Source organism: Aethalodelphis obliquidens, unplaced genomic scaffold, assembly GCF_003676395.1.
Source record: "Aethalodelphis obliquidens isolate GAN/ISIS:26980383/991018 unplaced genomic scaffold, ASM367639v1 scaffold5, whole genome shotgun sequence".
NCBI classification, from domain to species: domain Eukaryota; kingdom Metazoa; phylum Chordata; class Mammalia; order Artiodactyla; family Delphinidae; genus Aethalodelphis; species Aethalodelphis obliquidens.
Window position 1 is genome coordinate 72,686,766 of NW_020837949.1, and position 20,619 is coordinate 72,707,384.

Below are 20,619 nucleotides of genomic sequence, written 5' to 3' on the forward strand. Positions count from 1 at the left end.
ATGAAGTTCAAAAGAAGCTAAAATCTTATGAACCAAATATATAAATGGAAAGTTAATCATCATTTACTGATCATTCTGGAAAGTCTTTTATAAACATCCCTGGTGTACATAAGTATTGGTTTACAAATTACCAACCACTAAAGAGAAAGAAGCATAGAGAGAAAGATAAACTTTTAGGCAAGTGTCACTGCCAAAAAATGATCAATTAACATAAATCTGAATTCAAAATATAATGTATATTAACTGTAAAACATGGTCCAACCTACAAAAATAACATTTATAGGGGCTTCCCTGGTGGCGCAGTGGTTGAGAGTCCGCCTGCCGATGCAGGGGGCACGGGTTCATGCCCCGGTCCGGGAAGATCCCACATGCCGCAGAGTGGCTAGGCCCGTGAGCCATGGCCGCTGAGCCTGCACGTCCGGAGCCTGTGCCTCGCAACGGGAGAGGCCACAACAGTGAGAGGCCCGCGTACCGCAAAAAAAAAACAAAAAGAAAAACATTTATATGTACAGTTGATGAGGACCCCAGCTATGCTGAATTAAGCAATAAATGTCTATAAAGCACAAACTAATTTTTCAAAAATGTATTTATTTAGAGCAGCTGGTCAAACAGCTAATTTACAGATTGCACTGTGACTGGGTACTGAAGCCAAAGGAAACTAGTGATTTTAGGAACTTGGTGAAGTCCCGTAGTGAAGACAAGAACTGCAGATATAAAAATCTCAACAGAAGTGACAGAAACAAATATGCAGTCAGCAACTCTATAGAAAGGAATACGATGTTTAAAATTAAAATGGTTGGACTTCCCTGGTGGCGCAGTGGTTAAGAATCCTCCTGCCAATGCAGGAGACACGGGTTCGAGCCCTGGTCCGGGAAGATCCCAGATGCCGCGGAGCAACTAAGCCCGTGCGCAGCAACTACTGAGCCTCTGCTCTAGATCCCCTCGAGCCACAACTACTGAGTCCATGTACCACAACTACTGAAGCCCGCTCACTCTAGGGCCCGCAACAAGAAACGCCACCACAATGAGAAGCCTGCACACCGCAACTAAGAGCAGCCCCACCTCGCCGCAACTAGAGAAAGCCCGTGCGCAGCAACAAAGACCCAATGCAGCCAAAAATAAATAAATTTATTTAAAAAATAATAAAATTAAAATGGTTGTGGAAACATGCACAATTTTCAGAAAGCACTCAGCCAATGTGCTATAATTTGTTACAGCCTTTCTAAGTCATCCTCTAAACACTGCCAACTTTCTTTCACAGGACACATGTGAAGGGAATATAGAGTTCCGAAAAGTCTCTTTCTTCTATCCATGCCGCCCAGATGTTCTAATCCTTCACAGTTTATCCCTCAGCATTGAGAAAGGGAAGACTGTAGCATTTGTTGGGAGCAGTGGCTGTGGGAAAAGCACTTCTGTCCAACTTCTACAGAGATTTTATGACCCAGTGAAAGGACAAGTGGTAAGACTGAATTCAAATACAACTTATCTGGGGGTTAGTGGGGCTATTCTTAAACATTCCCTTGGGCTTAAGCATCCTCGCTGATTTGGGGAGGGCAAACAGTGCAGTAGGTAAAAAAAAAAAAAAACTCTATGCCTTAACTAAGAGGATAAGCAAACCAATAAAAGAAATGATGGATAGGACTTTGAGGCTAAGATCAAAGCTCCAAAGATTCTTCAACCATTATAGAGCAGAAATTTTGATCTTATAAGCCATGGAATTCTCTTAGAATACAGGTGTTGGAAGATGGGTGTAATATCAACATCTGGGCTCTTTTGTCACTCTCTTCTGCCTCCCTGGTTCAGGCTTCCGACTATTCACTCTGGCCATCTCCACCTCCCAACTCTCAAAACCTTAGACATGATTAGAGCTTCTTTGAATCAGCTCCGTTAAGTTCTGCATCCTGATCTCAAAAAAATGCAACCTCTCCCTCCTTTGAACTCCAAGGACTGTTTTTCTCACCTGGCACTTTTCTTACTTTAACTTGTATTCAGATTTTCAATTATTCTCTCCCCACAACCACCACCAAATTACACACACACAAAGACAATTTCCTGTTCTGCCTTCTCCTACCACCACAAAAAACCATAAGTCCATAAAAGTCAAAAATTGTCATGTTAGTCATCCTTCTGCTGCAATTTACAGTCTTTTCCCCATCAGAGTCTCAAAGACTCTTTGAAAAATGGAACAGTCCAAAATGGCTGCCTTGTTACAAGAGAAAACAATGAGTTAACAAGGAGTATGAAAATCAGGCGACATTCACCTATTTGCACATAGCATAGCACACTCCCTCCTTTAAACTTTCCAATGAGTTCCCACCACAGTTACAATAAACCAGAGTCCATACCATCAAATCAAGGTCGTTCATGATCTGGCCCCTGCCTCTCTCTCCAAAGTCCTCTCCTATCCCTCCTAGCTCATTATGCACTGTGTGTCAGTCTCACTGGCTTCTTTATGTCCTTTAAACACACTGTGGACCTTTGTTCTTGCTATTCCCCTGCTTCGAATGTTCTTACTCTAACTTCTTTGCCAATGTCTTCTCATCATTCATGTCTCATTCTAAATGCTACTTCCTTAGATAGAATATAATGCATCCCGTCGCCCCCTTCCCAAATCCTCACCACACCCTTAGTCACCCTCTATCCCATTATCTTGTCTTCATGACACTTTCTTTATCTGATGTTATTGAGTTGTTTCTGTGCTTATTGCCTGCCTCTCTCCACCAGAATACAAGCTACAGGAGGGTAAGAGCTTTGTCTTGTTTATTACTGTTTCCCCAGTGTCTGAAGAGTCCCCATCACATAATAGGTATGCTCATCAAATGTCACTTGAATTTTGTTATACGTCCATGTGAATAAACATGGCTTTGTACAAAATGACTTATTTCTGCATGTGGACTACTGTATCATTCTGCACCTACTCTCTCACCAGGCTTTAATAAAGTGGGGTCCTGTTGCAGTGGAGGTTGGTATTTTTTCATCTGACTTCAGTACAGAGCACCAGACGTTTATCCTAGACTCTGAGCAGGTCTCTAGAATATATAGCCATTCCTAGAAATGTCAAGTAAGTTTAGGAGTCGGTACTTTAGTCAGTTATATGCTGTCTGCTTCTATACAACATATGATTTATGAACCTTCCTTGGGTAACATTATACTATGAAACAGCTTGAATTCCTAACCTTCTTGTTATGATTTGTATATGTTTGAATACAGTGAACTGTAACATGATACAGTTGTTGGATCTTCACATACCATTTTCCGTTCTGCTTCTGGCAGCTCTTTGATGGTGTGGATGCAAAGGAATTGAACGTACAGTGGCTCCGTTCCCAAATAGCAATCGTTTCTCAAGAGCCTGTGCTATTCAACTGTAGCATTGCTGAGAACATTGCCTATGGTGATAACAGCCATGTCGTGCCATTGAATGAGATAAAAGAAGTAGCAAATGCAGCGAATATCCACTCTTTTATTGAGAGTCTCCCTGAGGTAAGAAAATGTCTGAAATCTTGAACTACAAAGCTGTCAAGTAAGCCCAAGTATTTTATTGGGCCTAAGTGGTTATTTTTATGTGCTCCATGGATTATACAATTTAGTTATTGCTAGCATCTAATGTAAAGTTAGATATAAAAAGCAAAATTTGAGATTTTTGTGTGACTATTTTTTCCAAGACCAAACTGTATTAATATTCACGGAATTAATTTTCATATTTTGATTCTACACCTTCTATTCATTTATACTCTGCCATGTCTACATCACCATCATCCCCCTCTGGACAACCTTAGTAGCCTCTTAATCTATTTTCCTGCTTCCAGTCTTGCCCCTTTCTAATTCTTCCTCACAGCAACTGGAAGGATCTTTTAAAAACATAAAGTAAATCATACCCCTCCCTGCTTAAAACCTCCTAATGGCATCCCTTTGCACGAAGAATGAAGTCAAAACTCCTTATGTGGCTGGCAAGGCCTTCGATGATCTGGCCCTGCTTGCCTCTCCAGCGCCTTGCACATCATGTGCTCCCTCTGCTCCAGCAACACTGGCTTCTTTCTGTCTCATCAGTTGGCCAAGTTCTTCCCTACCACAGGACATTTACATTTGCCATTTCTTCAGCTGGGGCCTCCCTTCCTCTGGCTCTTTGAAGAGGCAGCTCCTTAACTTTCAAGATCTTTCAGATGTCACTCTTGCAGAGGCCTTCCTTGGCCACCTTATTTGAAAGAGTCCCCACCAGCCCTTACAGCCTATCACATAGTCTTCAGGGCACTCATCGCAGTCTAAAATTACCCTGGTGCTTATTGACTTGTTTAGGGCCTCCTTTTCCCACTCAAATGTTAAGTAAATGCCTGCCATCTTTGTGACTTCTCTGTATTGGCTGTGACGGCTGACACAAAATCTCAGAAAAGTTAAAAATCTTGGCTAACTGTAGAGAAGCCTTTAGCATAGCAAGCATTGATACAAATCCAGAAGTAGTGCATAGAGACACTGTAACTGCAGCTTAAAATTCTTGCAATATCTGTTTAAACCTACATATACACATAGATAAAATAACAATATAGATACCTACTTTTGATTGGAAACAACTTTTATAATGTGATTTTCTAGCTCACTTTAAAAGGAAATGCCAAAGTTTAGTAAGCATTATATCAAACAACTAATCTAGTGCCCTGTTCTTTGGGGGAGGATACTGGTCACCATACTTTCTTTTATACTACTAGATCTTCCCTCACCATCTCCTGTCCACACTAATTGATGCCTCTAACTATAAATGGGCCTTTAATACAATTTCCCTAACTCCAGTAAGGTTCTTCATTACTACCTATAATAGAAGGAGTAACATATTTTTATCAATATTGTGACCCTATGTCTTTCCCTTTTTTTACTAAGGCATTCATTGCGTTATTGAGTCAGGGTCAGATTATTATCCACATACTCCTGATAGGTTTTTTTCTTTAATTTATACATGGTAAAATGCTATCCATTTTATATTTGTACCATTTGACTTTTGTCCTTAAATTGCTTATTATCTTTCATTCTTTTCGTTGTACTATTTCTCAGATTTACCCAAAACTACATACTGCAGAGATTCAGTGTCCTTTTTACAATAAACTTTGAGAATCAAGATGATGTTATTTCCAAAAGAAAGAATAGCTTGTTTCTCAGTGTTTTTAACTTTAGTTTACCTTCATATCACTGTTACCCCTAAAATATATACAACCATAGAGAAATCTGGTGCCAAAATATCATTCTGGAATAGGACAGTGGAACTACTAGTCTAGCAGCAATGAAAATGACCATTTGGAGTGAAGAGAAGATAGGGAATTTGGGAGATCACTTAGGAGCTATTTCCAGGGTTAAGTTATGAAGGCCTGAATTAATAATTATAAAGTGAAGTAAAACAAGGAAAAGGATGTAAAAGATGTCATAAAAGTGATTGTCAGGACTTACCTTAAGGTTGTCTGTAGAAAGTGAGCAAGAAAGTACATAATACACTGGGCAGCTTGCTGGAATAAAAACACACAGAGCATATGGTGAGAGTACAGAAGAAGGAATGACAAAGTCTCCTTTTTTTTTTTTTAACCATGCAAAAAAACCTTTATTAACATTTTGAACAGGTTCAGCTATTACTAAAACTGGTAACTTCTAATCTTAAATTGGGGCAAATGGCTAGAGTGCAGAGTGATGCCATCATTGGGCATTATGAATGCAAGACTGAATAATTAACAGCCACCCCTCAGACGGAGGACCAGGTGCAGGGTCGACTCTTTCTGGATGCTGTAATCAGAAGGAGTGCGGCCATCTTCCAGCTGTTTGCCTGCAAAGATGAGCCTCTGCTGATCAGGGGGGATGCCTTCTTTATCCTCGATCTTGGCCTTCATGTTCTCGATGGTGTCACTGGAGCTCAGAGACAACCACACAGAGGATGTTGCTTTGAACTGGGTTTTGAAGAATGAGTAGTTCACTAGGCAGAGAGGGGACAACACCATTCTTAGGAGGCAGAATAAGCTCATGAAGAAACACATATATGTGAAAGGGTTTTAGGTATTTTGGGGAAAATAAATTTAAAATTCTGAGCATAAAGCATAAACTGGGGAATTGAGAAGAAGAAGCCAAACAAAATATGCACATGGACTAAATGCGAAGGTTCTGATTTACCAGGCTACGTTTGGAAATGGGAAACTGCTAGACATTTTTAGGCAGAGAACTGACATGATCAAATTTTTAAAGAAAATAATTGCATTTGCAGCTCAGCCTTTTGTTTGCTCATTCAAGAGGCTCTGTGGTCTCTGTGGCAATGGCATACACTGCATGAAAGGGGCAAGTCCTGGTACATTACAACAGTCTAGATGAGAGAAATTCAGGTCCGCATTTTCTTTCCCCCAGTTCCAATTTCCAAAAGTTCTTAAACTCCATGCCCTCCTCTCCCCTCCACACACAAAGACCATGTGTTTGATGTCAATTTGTTGGGTGGCCAAAATGATGTGAGGCTTTATGAAATCTTTATTAGTCCTACTTAGAATGAATTGTCAAATATTTCTACAGAAATATTCATATATTTGATTACTGGTTGCTACCCAGCCCTTTCTGGGGGTGTTAAATAATATATATCACATAGTAAATATAAATAATATATAGTATGTACAATTTACAGTATATTTTCTTCTAAAGTAAAAAAAAAAATAGACTTCTTAAACAAATATAGCCCTGTGGGTTTCAGATAAAGGATTATGGACCTATCTGGCAGTTCAAGGCAGGAGGGTGAATAGCAGAGCATCAACTCAGAGCATGCTAAGGGTAACACATCTGTGGTATGTGCCATGGAGATAACCTGCAGGCATTTGGAAATATCAGCCTGGAAGACGAGTTGGCATAACACTGACTTGGTCTTGAGGATCCTCGGAGAAACACAGCAGGTGTAGATGTCCCCTAGCGGCCACAATTTCACAGGGTGGCAGCTCTCAGTCAAGCCACATGATGTCTCCCACTGGAACCACACTGAAACTCCTTTCCAGGGCCTGCAGGGATCTCCAGAATGCAGTTGGTTTAGGACTAGACTCTTTCTGATGTTCCCTCCAGGATCCAACTGGTATTTAGACCCAGGTTCACATTGAACAGCCATTGCCCCTTCAGTGTCTCATAAAACAGGTGATTTCAGGGCACTCACTATCCCAATGTTTGCCAGAAAATTTAGCTTTTCAGTTTAAACAGGAAGGAATGAAATCCTATAGTTCTTCTTTAAAAACAAACAAAAACCTTCAGTTTAAGTGTCTGAAAATGTTTTGGGGTTGCTATTGAGACAACGTGTATAGTCACATTTATAATCTGTTCTGCTTAATGATGGGCAAAAACATCTGAACTGTATTTTCAACCAATTCATTCTTGAGACTTACATCTCCCTGCAAGCCAGAGAAGGCCAAGAGATGCAAAGTGATTTCTAAGCTAGTATTGTATCTTCTTCAGCTATAATAGAGGAATCCACATACAATTTAAGCTGGACTGGCAGAAAGAGCTACAAGCCCATTATCATTCCCACCCAATCCTCTCTCAATTTTTGGGTTAAGATTGAATTCTCTAATGAGATGGGAACTTTGCAGTGTGTGGAAATGAACTACAGAGTTTTACCTGATTATCTGTTGCCCTATGATTCCAATTTTAATAAAATGCATTTTAGGAGGAAGAGACCCAGCGTGCTAGCAGTCCCAGATAAAAATCACAGAGGAGCTAGCTAAAGTCTGTTTTCTTCGTAGAGCATTCACTTCAGAAAGGATGCTTTTACTGGGCGTTAGTAATTCAGATACCCATTGTTTGATATAAAGTAAGCAACTGAGCATTTTAAGTTGAAAAATGAACTTTGACATGAAGCAGACACATTTGTTATAAAGTTATATCATAGGCTCTCTGGAAACCCACTCTGCTGGAAAGGCACCTCCTAAAGGCAGCCAGGTATGGAGGGAAAGCAATTGAATCAGGCTTCTCCAGGGCACTAAGATAAATAGCACATCAGTCATGTGCTGCATCTTCTCTATAATGCTGCTACCTTTAAAGGATCCACCTTTAGAAGGCTGTACACTTGGACTCACTTTCCCAGTGGAGCTCATCCATCCACACATCCTTGTCGGGGTACCAATGGCATGTATTTCTCAGACAACTGGCAAGGGCTACTAGAAAGCAGTGTGAAACCTTGGAGGGAAGCAGAGTTAACAGGACAACCTAGAAAGCAAGTGGGAGCCTGCTTGCTGATCCATTGTGATTTAGGATGGCTTCAGGATAAGTGAAAAACTTCCTTTACCCTTCCATGGAGGGTAATACTGAAAAAGGGGTCATTAGTATGTAGGAGAGTGTAGAAACATTGTGAAGTGCTAAATGTCACTATCATGGCCTGAAAAGGTGAATGGACTGTCTCAAGATGTCAGCCTAACTTACTGCTAGGATGATACCTGGACCTCTGAGAAGGGCATCATGGCATCTGGAGAGATGTGCCCATAGAGGGTTGGTGAAAGTCAAAGTTACAGAACCCAATGATTTCCTTTAAAATGATACTTTAAATCATTTTGATCTGAAAACAGAAGACAATTTAACTTAATGGGGAAAGATTTGTGCTTACTGGGAACTTTTTTTCCCTAATAATTTTTTTTCTTATGCTTTAATTTGAACAATTCCTTTGTAGAAGCACAATGGCAAAGGTCTACTGTTTGTGATCAGATTAGATATGTAAATGAGATGGTAGTGTTTACTGCTGGTTTAGCATTTATTAGCAACAAAGCCCAAGAATAGATTTTAGTACTTGTTGGGACACAAATTTTAGAGAGTAGCAAAATTTGAAATATTTAGATGGCTCTCGCCCACAGTCGCCATGTTAATTTAAATAACCAAGCCTTGCTTTCTTAATTACACGTTCCTGTAATAGAAATACAACACACAAGTTGGACTGAAAGGAACACAGCTTTCTGGTGGCCAGAAACAAAGACTAGCTATTGCAAGGGCTCTTCTCCGAAAACCAAAAATTTTGTTGTTGGATGAGGCCACTTCAGCCCTTGATAATGAGAGTGAAAAGGTAACAGCCTCTTCTTTCATCTCAGGATGTAATATGAAGTATGAGAGTGGAGTATTGTGGAAGAAATGAAGCTCAGTTTGGGGAAGAAAGGCCTGGAGAGAATTGTAGTCATAGGGTCACCAGTTGTAATTAAAGTTTTGGCCTTTATAAAAAGGTTAGAGGCTGGTGGGGAGGTGGGAGAGAGTTGGGACACAGGGCATCTCATGTTTTAGAAAGGTTTTCTCATTTGAATTGGTCTCATTATCAAAAGGGACCCAATTCTTGAAATGTTTCTCCACTCAAGGAAAAAGCCCAATGAAAATTACTTTCCTGTTTTATTATTATTTTAATGATACCAAACAAAATAATAAGGCAATCTACATATATAAAAGAGTGATCTACCCTGCAATGTTGGAGCCTGCTACTCTACCTTCTATAGACTATTAGCTCTGTTTGAGAAGGAAACAAGGGGGCGAACAGACATGTAACAATAAACCTACACTGCAAGGTGCTTCAGATGTTTAATTTTACTATGTCCTTGTCCCCTAATAGTTCTTGCATATAGCATGTTCTTATTTGTTAAATGAATGTTGGTTGAATGAATTATAATCTTTCATATTTATCAAGTGCTTATTATATACTACTATCTCAATCCTCACAACAACTTGATGAATTAGCTTATTTTATGCTCATTTTACAGATCAGCACACTAAGGCTTAGAAAAGTTAAGAAACTTCCCTAAATTTTAATAGATGGTGTCTGACCTAAGATCCCATGTGATTAATCACCACACAATTGCTATTTGTAGATGATTATCATTCTTTATTTCCAAGGAAACAGTGTGTTATGAAAGAAAAAAATGGGACTTTTGGAACCAGACATATTTGGGCTGTAATCCTGGATTCATCAGTTACTAGCAGTGTGGCCTAGGTCCAGGGACCTGGACTTTTCAAATCTTGGTTTACTTATCAGGGAAATGAAAATAATCCTCACAGAGTTACTGAAAGAATTTAAATGAAATATCCATCATTGGAATATTTTATATACTCAGCAAATATTGGTTTTCACCCTCCACTTTCATTTCTTTCTTGTCGTTGTTTGTTTTTTGGCCGTGCTTCATGGCATGCAGGATCTTAGTTCCCCAACCAGGGACTGAACCCATGCCCCCTGCAGTGGAAGTGCAGAGTCCTAACCACTGGACCACCAGGGAATTCCCTCATTTCTTCTTATATAGCATTATAACCTCATTGTAGCTGAGATGCTGTTTTAGCCAGGACAGTTTTACAACTAAATATTAAAAAAAAAAGAAAAAAAAACCCAACACAAACAAATAAAAAAATAAAACTGTGAGAAGAAACGAAGTAAGTAAATTAGACAATTCCACTTGGGTATGGAAATACTACTTTCCGGCTTTGACTTTGGAACCACTTACTTACACACAAATAACCACCTAATTTTTATTCATTGTCATGAAAGCTCTTCAAATTAAAAGTATTACTTAATGTGTCTGTAATTACTTTTTCTAGATTTCTATTGAGTAGGGTATTTCACAAAGTAGGGTAGTTTCCTTGGAGATAAGCAAATACACAATGAATGTTATTAGATTACCTTAATTAATTTGACTTGCGCAAGTTTATTAGCATTTAACCCAAGGTAGCAATCACAGGTCCTTCTCTCTTCCAGGTGGTTCAGCATGCCCTTGATAAGGCCAGTAAGGGGAGGACATGCCTAGTTGTGGCTCACAGACTCTCCACGATACAGAATGCAGATCTGATAGTGGTTCTGCACAGTGGAAAAATAAAGGAACAAGGAACTCATCAAGAGCTCCTGAGAAATCGAGACATACATTTTAAATTAGTAAATGCACAGTCAGTGCAGTGATGCTGTTGGAGTTAACCCATATTTTGATCTTTGTGTAATGCAAAGAATAATTAGTAGGAATTAGGAATTACTTAATAATTATTTGGCATGCTTTGATCTCCTTTACTGCATGTATCAATAGAATCATGCTATTCAAGTACAGACATGTTCTGTTTACACACCATCTTCCCTTCAGATTTTTTTTTTTTTTTTTTTGCGGTACGCGGGCCTCTCAATGTTGTGGCCTCTCCCGCTGCGGAGCACAGTCTCCGGACGCGCAGGCCCCGCGGCCATGGCTCACGGACCCAGCCGTTCCGCGGCATGTGGGATCCTCCCGGACCGGGGCACGAACCGGTGTCCCTTGCCTCGGCAGGCGGACTCGCAACAACTGCGCCACCAGGGAAGCCCCCCTTCAGATTTTTAAAAGGAAACAAAAATTACTAAATTCATTTAAGTGAAATAATCCCTGTATCCTTCACTTTATAAAAAGCACATTTGCTTATAAAGCAATTTGCTGCAAAGTGAATATTTTCCTTTAAACTTCCACTATGAAATTGGGAATATATTCCCAGAGGGAAAAATTACCCAGTTAACTAAATTAAAAGATTTTAGCAAAGAGAGAGTAAGATGTAGTTGGGCCTGTGGCATTGCAGGGAGAATGATTTTAATTTGGAACTTCCCAAATTTTGTAGCAAATTAGAGTACTTTGAGGTAGTCCTTCACTCCAGACCATAGGACGTTCTCATAATATCTCTCAATGCTTCTTTCAGTGAATATCCACTGTTTCCCAAAATTCCATTATATTCCTTTGTCAGGGGGATAGGATTACAGTGTAAAATTTCTGGCAGAATTAAGTAGTTATCTTCCACTTCAGTAAGTGAAATGCCTTACATGATCCATTCTGAAGATTCCATTATTCCAAGCTTTCGGTTAGGCAGAATAAGTCACAAGCTTACCCATGTATGAACACTTAGTTACTTAAAATAAGAGCTACGTTTATTACGGGTGAAAATTTTTAAATGCCTTTCTCTATTATTATTCAATCAAGTAATTTGTTTAAACTTTATATGTATTTTATGTAATATATGTATGATTTTAAAATTCTGTGTAAATAACAATATTGGTAAACTGAATCATGTTTTCCATTTACTTAAATATGTCATTTCATCTAATGATTTATCTCCATCCTTAATTGTATTTTCTTCCATTTACAGTGATACTTACAGCCAGCCTCTCTAAAGTACCCTCTGCCAGTAATCTGAAATCTTGTGAAAAAAATTAAAACCATTTTTGTCTTATGCCACTTTTTAGAAAATGCAAAATAAAAATAGGCTTAGGGGATTGAGAACCAGATTATTGTTTAAAAGCATTGGCACTGAAAGCCTGTGGCCCCTTTGCTATGTGTGGATATAGAGCCCTTGGTGTTTTCTCTTTCCAGAGTAGGATGGGAAGGAGGGAAAGGGCAATATGATATGGATATGCTTAATTCCTCAGAACAGGAGCAGCCCAGGCCCAAGTCTGTAATGCCTCCTAGATTAGCAAATACCTGCAATGCCTACTTTCCCCTTGAGCCTATCCATAGCAATCCTACCGTCATACCTACAGATGTCAGAGAAACACTTTCCTTTCTAATTAATAGCCCTGTCTAATTTTTTATTTGCATTTTTATTTCAAAAGATTTTAAAGGATGCTCCACATCAGCATTCTCTTAAAGTCACTGCCTTCATGGGAACAAGCAACCATGCTGAGAATTAGGGTCCCAGAGAGTCTACAAGGATCTGTGGGGTTATCAGCTGATGAAGGCAGAAAATAAGTAGAGACCAGCTGCTTTTAGGGACTGCCGCAGTTTAAAAGTTTAAAGTTGCTGTACTGTTCTTAAAATGGTTTTAAAATATATCATTTTATTTAAAACACTAGTTTTAATAGAACCAAGGCACCCCATCCCCAAAATTATTCCAGCCAGCTATGGAATTACTTCAGTGAGGTCAGGATTTTAGGAATACTTGTAGAAATTTTTTCAAAATGAACTACCATTTGCACATACCTTATCAGTTTTGTAAGTCTGACTTTTTAATCCGTATACTTTTTCTTAAATCGGGGTATTCTATAACTGGAAAAGAAGCTAAGTTAGGAACTGAGATTTTTATCTTAAAAAAAATGAAATGAAAAGGTACTTTAGCAGATTTAAGTCTAGGTTTTAAATTTTAAATCACTCCTTAAAGCTCTTATAAATTAATTATTAAATAATAATATGTTTAGGTTTATAGTTCCCAACTTGATATTTACGTAAGGGCTGTAAGTAATGAATGCTGCATTATTCAGGGCACCAAATCAGCACATTTAGCTGATTCAGCATTATCTTCTTATAGTGCCTTAGATATTGTAGATATTAAATAAATACTAGGTGACTCAGCTCAGAAGGACGTCTCTCATAGCAGGTATGCTTTATTGATACAGAAATGAGGCTTACATTTTACTGAAAGGATGAGCTGGTGAGCTGCAAATGGTTTTTGCTTCAACAGTCACATATTGCCATCCCTTTGTCACGGGTATTATCCATCACTGGTGACCCATTGGATGGTTAGCTTTTATTCTAGGCTAGCCTAAGTCCATAAAAATGTTTTCTTTCCACTCACACGCAATTTTAATTTTACTTTAACTAACTTCAATTTTAATTTAATTAATTATGGTCTTTTATCATAGTGATTGAGTTGGTTTAATTTATTTAATTTTGAAATAATTTGGCACTTGAGTGTACCCTGCCAAATCCCTTTTAGATCCTTGTGGGCCTAACTTCCCACAAGACTCCTATCTATCTTACTAGGCATTCACTAGTCTTGAGGACTTCCTGGTCTCAGGAAAACACTGACTTCTGCCGTCATGATTCATAGCCTAATACTCATTTAGGCTGACCTCAGTCCAAACTTGTCCAAGCACTCTTGCCCTCTGCTTCTACTTGACCTTTGGGCTTGGATATGTTACAGGAGACAAAAAGGAAGCACCAGTGGAGGGGGGGTGGTGTGAGCAGGGGAAGGTGGGCAGTGGGGTGGGTACAGGAGAACCTCTAAATACCTGGCCTGGAAAGCCCTAAATATAGTGAAGGCAGCAGACCAGGGAGGTCAGGATCCATCGGAGTCATCCTTTAAATGTTAGTATGTTGTAGTAGCTCTCAGCCATCGCCACATATTGTCCTTTGCACCACCTTTCCTTCCTGGAAAGGAGGGCTGTTCACTGAGTCTTAAAATAATTGAAACACCAATGAGGGTACCAGTGAAACTGAACCAATGTAGCAAGGATAAGGCACAGATATTAACAAAAAGAAATAAGCCACTATGTCACACCTCTTTTATAACTAGCCCAACCAACCTACCTTATATCTTATCATTCCTTAAAACAAGCTGTGGTGTGTTTTTATGTTAAGTCAACTTAGGTCATAGCTAATAACCTGGTTTTTAGCCTACTCAATGTGTCAGTTTCATCCTATGTATAGCGTGCTTTGCATATGACCTATTATATGAAAATATTTCCTGTTAGTGTCCACCTGTGTATTCACTGTTCTAATTTGAGCTCTTATTCCCAGAGGGCTACTGAAGTGGAATCATAGGTTGACTGGAAAGTTCACTTATAAGAACTGGTGAAGGGAAGAAACTGGGAAAATTGGAAGTAATAAAACAGAAATTAAAAAGCTCATTTAAAAGCCATAATTATTAAAAAAAAATGCATGGATCATCAAATATCTACATAGTACCTCAAGTAACACAGCTTGCCACCTTTTAGCAAAACCACACTGATAAAGCCTGTATTACTTTTCTATTGCTGCTATAACAAATTACCACAAACTTAGTGGATTAAAACAACACACATTTATTATCCTACAGTTCTAGAGGACAAAAGTCTAAAATCAGTCTCTGAGGGCTCTAGAGAAAAATCTATTCCTTGTTCTTTTCCCACGTTCCTCAGCGTGCATCCTGAGGATATCTGATTCCTTCATCATACCTCCATCCATCTCTCTCTGCTTTTGTCCTTCCTCTCTTACTCTTATAAGGACCCATGCGATTACATTGGGCCCACGTAGGGAATCCAGGATAATTTTCCCATCTCAAGATTCTTAATCACATCTGCAAAGACCCTTTTGACATGTGGCTATCTTTGGGAGGCCCAGCTTACTACAAAGCATTCAAACTTTTATTCCATTGAAAAGAAAAGACAATTTTTCTTAGATTTCCACTGAATAAAAGCTAAAAAAGAACCTTGAAAACGTCCAATCGAACATCATCGTTATATGTTGATGAGAGAGCAAAAACTCACAAATCTTGCCTCCAAGCCCTGTGCTATTTCCACTGCAACATGCTACCCATCCTCATTGCTAGGCAAGGATTTGGAATGTGTTTGTCTTTCTCCCTTCACTTTTGCTACTGGATTCTGCTGTTGCTGGTATTCGCTTTTATCCTGAGACTAGATTTATTAAATAGAAGTTTATACTAAGTTCTACTTTCTTAACCTTTTTCTCTTTCCACTAAAATGCTTTATGCATTAGCAAGTAAAAATAGCATCCTTAATACTGTAAATATATGAGCTTTCACACACTTCTGACTCAGTATACTTTTGAATTTTCCTAAAACCATTTTAAACTACTGCTTCTAATCAGAGCTAATTTTTTTGTGTGAAATTTTTCACATAGGCATGGGATAAGCACTTTATGTACATTGTCTCTTTAGTCCTTATATCAACCCTATAATGACAAATATTAACATTATCTTTCTTTAAAGAGAAGAAAACTGAAGCTTAAGGGAATTAAGTAATTTGCTGAGGCCTGGGCTTTGGTATTCACAGCGTTATCTAACTCCAGAGCCCACAGTCTCCATCATAGCACCAAGTACTTCTGTCCACAATTTATTCAGGAAGATGGCTAGCCAAACTGAGAGTATAGTCATTGCTCACAGGAGTATATCAATGTGAGGATCAAAGTAAAGTTTTGCCAGCAGTTACGTAGTCTAATAAAATTAACAAGCCACACCCTAAAAATATTCTCTACATCCACACTGCTGAAACAAGATTGAATTCAGCCCAAGTTACGAGATATGTTTTTCCTTTTGTGCTTACTTACATGTATAAGTGTTGTGGATTTGGACACGTTTTACCCTGGTAAAATTGTAGAAATATGAGAATTCCAAGCTAAAAAATTTTTGAAAGAGTCACACTTCTTAGACAAAAGCATGGTATCTGTGATTATAATGTCTATGGAAATATGCTGAAAAGCATCACCAATGTAATTGAGTTTGTTAGGCATGTTTTCTTAATGATTTATACGTAATTATCAAGGTCCAATTTAATCCTTCTAAAATGTTTTACTTTTTAAACTGCTTGAGGATCTGTTTATTGAGATTTCAGAAAAGCAAAAGTTAGACAATTAGGTGTGAAATTCTGTAAATGAATGCAATCACTGCTGCATTATTAAACTGAGGGAAAGAATGGTCTTGTAAACTGATCTGTGTTTTTGTAGATGTAGTAAATGATGGAATGCTATTCTTTATAAGCCAAGTAAAATTTGCTATTGAATGGAGGTATTTTGTTTGATCATCAACTTTACTACAATCCAGTAATGTAATACATGGCTAAAATATTTTCTTCCCAGTTGAAAGTCAAGAAGAGATTCTAGGAAAAGAGTTGAAGTTGTTAAATTACCAGAACATTCTGGACAATTGTAAAGCAAAAAAGACAGAGAGCAAGAGAAAGAATGAACTAGAGAAAGAAGAAAAACCTATTTGAAAATACTCAAACAATAAAGAATGAAATACACTCAAGCAATCAGCTTAGGATTGGAAGGAAAAAATATTCTACCATCAAATCCTCAGAAAACCTAAAAAAGGTGTACAAATTTAAATGTAAAATTCTTACTTCCATGGCCCCAGGTAAAGCAGAATTACACCTTTGCCTACATTAGTTTCATAAATTCCTTTAGTCCCCAGTTTCCTAGGGCTAAATCCCTTGAGAAGAGATAGGTTAAGAGCAACATATAAGCCAAAAAGCCTGGCTCTCACAGGATGGTATGTACAGGACACCAAAGGAAAACAGGAGCAAGAGGGGGTCACCAAATAAGAGCAAGGTCGACAGGGCTCCCACGGAGGGAGACAGGGAAAAAAAAACCTCCAAAGTAACAGAGAATGCTTTCTATTATAAAATGAAATGTTCCTGTCAGTAGTAGTAGCAATAATAAGATCAATAATATAAAATAAGCTAGATTCATAAGTTCTAGTTTTTATATCCAATATATAGTTTTTATATAGAACTTATAAAATTAAGTTCACACTGAGCACTCATCTATCAGGCACTACAATTAAGCCTTATAGGCATTAACTTATGGTAAGATTCATTCTTTCAGTCAAATTTTACCAAATGGGGAAACTGAGGCACAGAGTAATTAAGGAATCTTCCCAAGGTCAAACACCAAGGAAGTGACAGAATGAGGATTCAGCTCAGAAAATCTGACTCTATAACCCACACTCAACTAACCCATTAGCCCTCTAAGATGGAACCGGAGGTGGTAAAGTAGAACTTTTGAATTATTTACATAGAAAACAACTTGCACTGTGCCTCCCCCTTACACTGCAGACATACAAAGGTGCACGGTTCCTCTTTGGTTAACATTCTGATGTGAAGCTGGATTTTATTTTCTGCCCACCCACACTGAAAAAAATTCTCGTACACAACCCGATTACAATTCGGAAGGGTTAGAAATATAGCTGCTCTGGCAATAGCACATTTTCCCCACAAGTGTTCAGTTTTCTCTACCTTCAGACACACACACTCACAAGTGTAGAGGAAGATTAGACCCTGCGATCTACATAGATTGTTTCTCTCACTGTTGAATCACCCCTGCTATCTTATTTTCAGGGTGTTTATCATAACTCTTTTGTTCCATTTGCAGCCCACTTGCTGATGCATCATTCCTCTCTTTGCGTAAGATAAAAAAGATCTTGATAGCTATGTTATACAAAAACTAAGACAGATTTACAAATGTTGCAACTAAAAAAAAAAAAAACGTAGTAACATATGCATTGGGTAATGTATTGGCTAAGGTGGAGCCATCAAAAGTGGTTCAGGTTTGCTCAACTATACTGAGGCTCCTGTTCATAAGAACAACTTTCCAAATACTGTACAATAAATGCTGCTTCAGTAATAAAATTATTTTAAAAGGGATATTTAATGATGGACTATAAAAACTATAAAATTCCATATATTTCCATACTGATGGAAGGTCTATGACATTAACCTAGACAAAACATTCGGAACCCAGCATACACAGAATAAGCAAGAGAAGTACAAAACATCACAAAATGTTAATCATTAACTTCTGAAATGTGAAGGACAACAATCCCGTGGTTCTTCGCTGATGTTTTGTATTTCAAGTTGCTCCTTAAGTGAATATTGGAATCTTCAGAGAAACTCCAGTCTCGTCAGAAAAGAGTTAACCTTTCTCCTTTCTCCACATTCATTTTTACCAAGGTAGATTACAAAGCCAAAGAGAAAAGACACTTTCTTTGATTTACTCAGGTAAAATTCTTCTAAAATGTGTAACATTTTAGTAGAGCATACAAACTAAGGACTCAAAAGTACACCTCTAGCTCTAAATCTTAAGTCTATTTATAGGTGTCAGAGAGGTGTTGATTTGAGATTGACATATTCTTAAATTAAGGTCTATAGCCTGCATCAAATTCTCAAAGGGGTTTATTAACAACAAAATTGAGAACCATTGTTCTAGACCAGAATTAAAAAACAAAAACAAAAAAACTATCTCCAAAACCAGCCACTTTAAATATAGGATTCATAAATAAAAGTTGTAAACCTGAGCATGGATAGAATAATTAATGAAGTCCAATAAGTGTTCACCTATTTTCTTTGCTGTAGTATAGTTTTTAAAAGGCATAGGCTCTTGTATCCTTTTTTTTTTTTTTTTTGGTGTATTCAGAATTTCCTATATATAGTTAAAAGAAGAAAGAGCAGTTACTTTTACAAAAGTCTATTTAGCAACATCAGTGAGCTCTATTAGTTTGTTATACGCAATAGAATATTTAAATTTACTTAATAATCAAGTAACTTTATTTGGAGGACAAACTAAATTAACCTCTGTCCCCTTGTAACAATTTTAGATCAAAATAGATTGGGCTTAATTCCAAGTAAATACATATAGACTCACAGACCAAGGTTTAAGTTATTTTAACACAGTTTGAGCATTTTAAAATTATAATGCTATAATGCGTACATATTATTAAATTTTTAAATAGAGTCATAAGGTCAGAATGATGGGGTGATTTTTTATTTTTTTCAAATGATCATTTTTTCCTTAAAGAAAGGACACAAGAAATATTTTACTTCTGTTTTACAATTTTAAGTAAGTTCTCCAATTATGACTGTGATTCACGATCATGCTTAAGGGTTATTTTTAACCCAAAGTACTGAACACAAAGTAGGCTGTTGACTTGTTTTTAAAATTTTTTGAACAGCAGCAAATGTATCATTTAAAATATCACTATGGGGCTTCCCTGGTGGCGCAGTGGTTGAGAGTCCGCCTGCCGATGCAGGGGACACGGGTTCGTGCCCCGGTCTGGGAACATCCCACATGCCGCGGAGCGGCTGGGCCCGTGAGCCATGGCCGCTGAGCCTGCGCGTCCGGAGCCTGTGTTCCGCAACGGCAGAGGCCACAGCAGTGAGGCCCGCGTACCGCAAAAAAAAAAAAAATCACTATGAGATACAGTTTACTCTACTACAAGCTGAGGCTATATTAGAGATACGGTATATGTCCAATCTACTTACCCCCTTCTTCCTTCTCTTTTCCCAACAATTCAAGAGTAACAGCCTCTTTAGTGGCTGCATTTAAGCATTCCTTTCAAGGGCTAATGAATATGTCATGCAGGTATTACTTCAAGCTTGTTAAAGAATAACTTATGTAGAATTATGAAAACCTTTTTAAGAAACTTAGAATTAATTAGTGATTAAGTAGACGTAACTTTACTCTTGGACGTTACTTCTCCAACAGTCATAAAATATCAACATTTTAAAACAGATCTTTTTGTCCCGCTAAGACAGCTGATTCAAATCAGACTCATTATGTATGGTGGCCATGAATGAATTACCTCTCTTTAAAGGTCAATTCTGTGGCTTCGTGCAGCCAGGGGCCAAAACATCTGGCTAATTCAGTTAAAAAAGTAAACTATAAAAATCATGTCATTTTGGGGGGGTATCCTATAGACTCATTGATTGAAATCTTTTTTTTTTTAACTTTTCAACCAGTTACAGCTAACATGTTCAAGTGAATCTATATTTAGTACCATGTGACAGTGGTGTCCACTCTCAGTTGGGAAATACAACAGATTGTTTCCCAAAATTCTTTTGTAAAATGATAACACATATTATGTTCCATTTTGCCCACTTACTGTAATTAATCTGGTACTAACAAATGGAAACTGATCTGCAGGTTTCAGTTTACTGGAACTGTATGGTGCAAAGCCTTAAAAGGAGTTTCTGCTTCCAGAGCCAGCACTCTCTTTCCCCACAATGTTCTCCATTGGCCCAGATCATCTGCTTGATTTTGCAACCAAGTGGACCCTCATTCAAAAGGTCATAACCATGGAAGGACAATTCACAAAAGAGGGAATAAAAATAGCAAATAAAGATGTGGAAGAAAAGGTTAGGGATCTAAAATATACAACTTAAAGCAATAATGAGATTCATTTCTTCCTTAT

General features: G+C 38.1%; 1 protein-coding gene across 1 annotated transcript in view; it reads left to right on the plus strand.

Moving 5' to 3' along the window:
- ABCB5 (ATP binding cassette subfamily B member 5) overlaps positions 1–10,897 on the plus strand; it is a 113,979-nt gene extending 103,082 nt beyond the window's left edge. Inside the window, 4 exon segments of the mRNA XM_027101338.1 lie at positions 1,262–1,459; positions 3,274–3,480; positions 8,891–9,037; positions 10,700–10,897. Of these exon segments, the coding sequence (XP_026957139.1) occupies positions 1,262–1,459; positions 3,274–3,480; positions 8,891–9,037; positions 10,700–10,897 (750 nt within the window).
- The last annotated feature ends 9,722 nt before the right edge of the window (positions 10,898–20,619 follow it).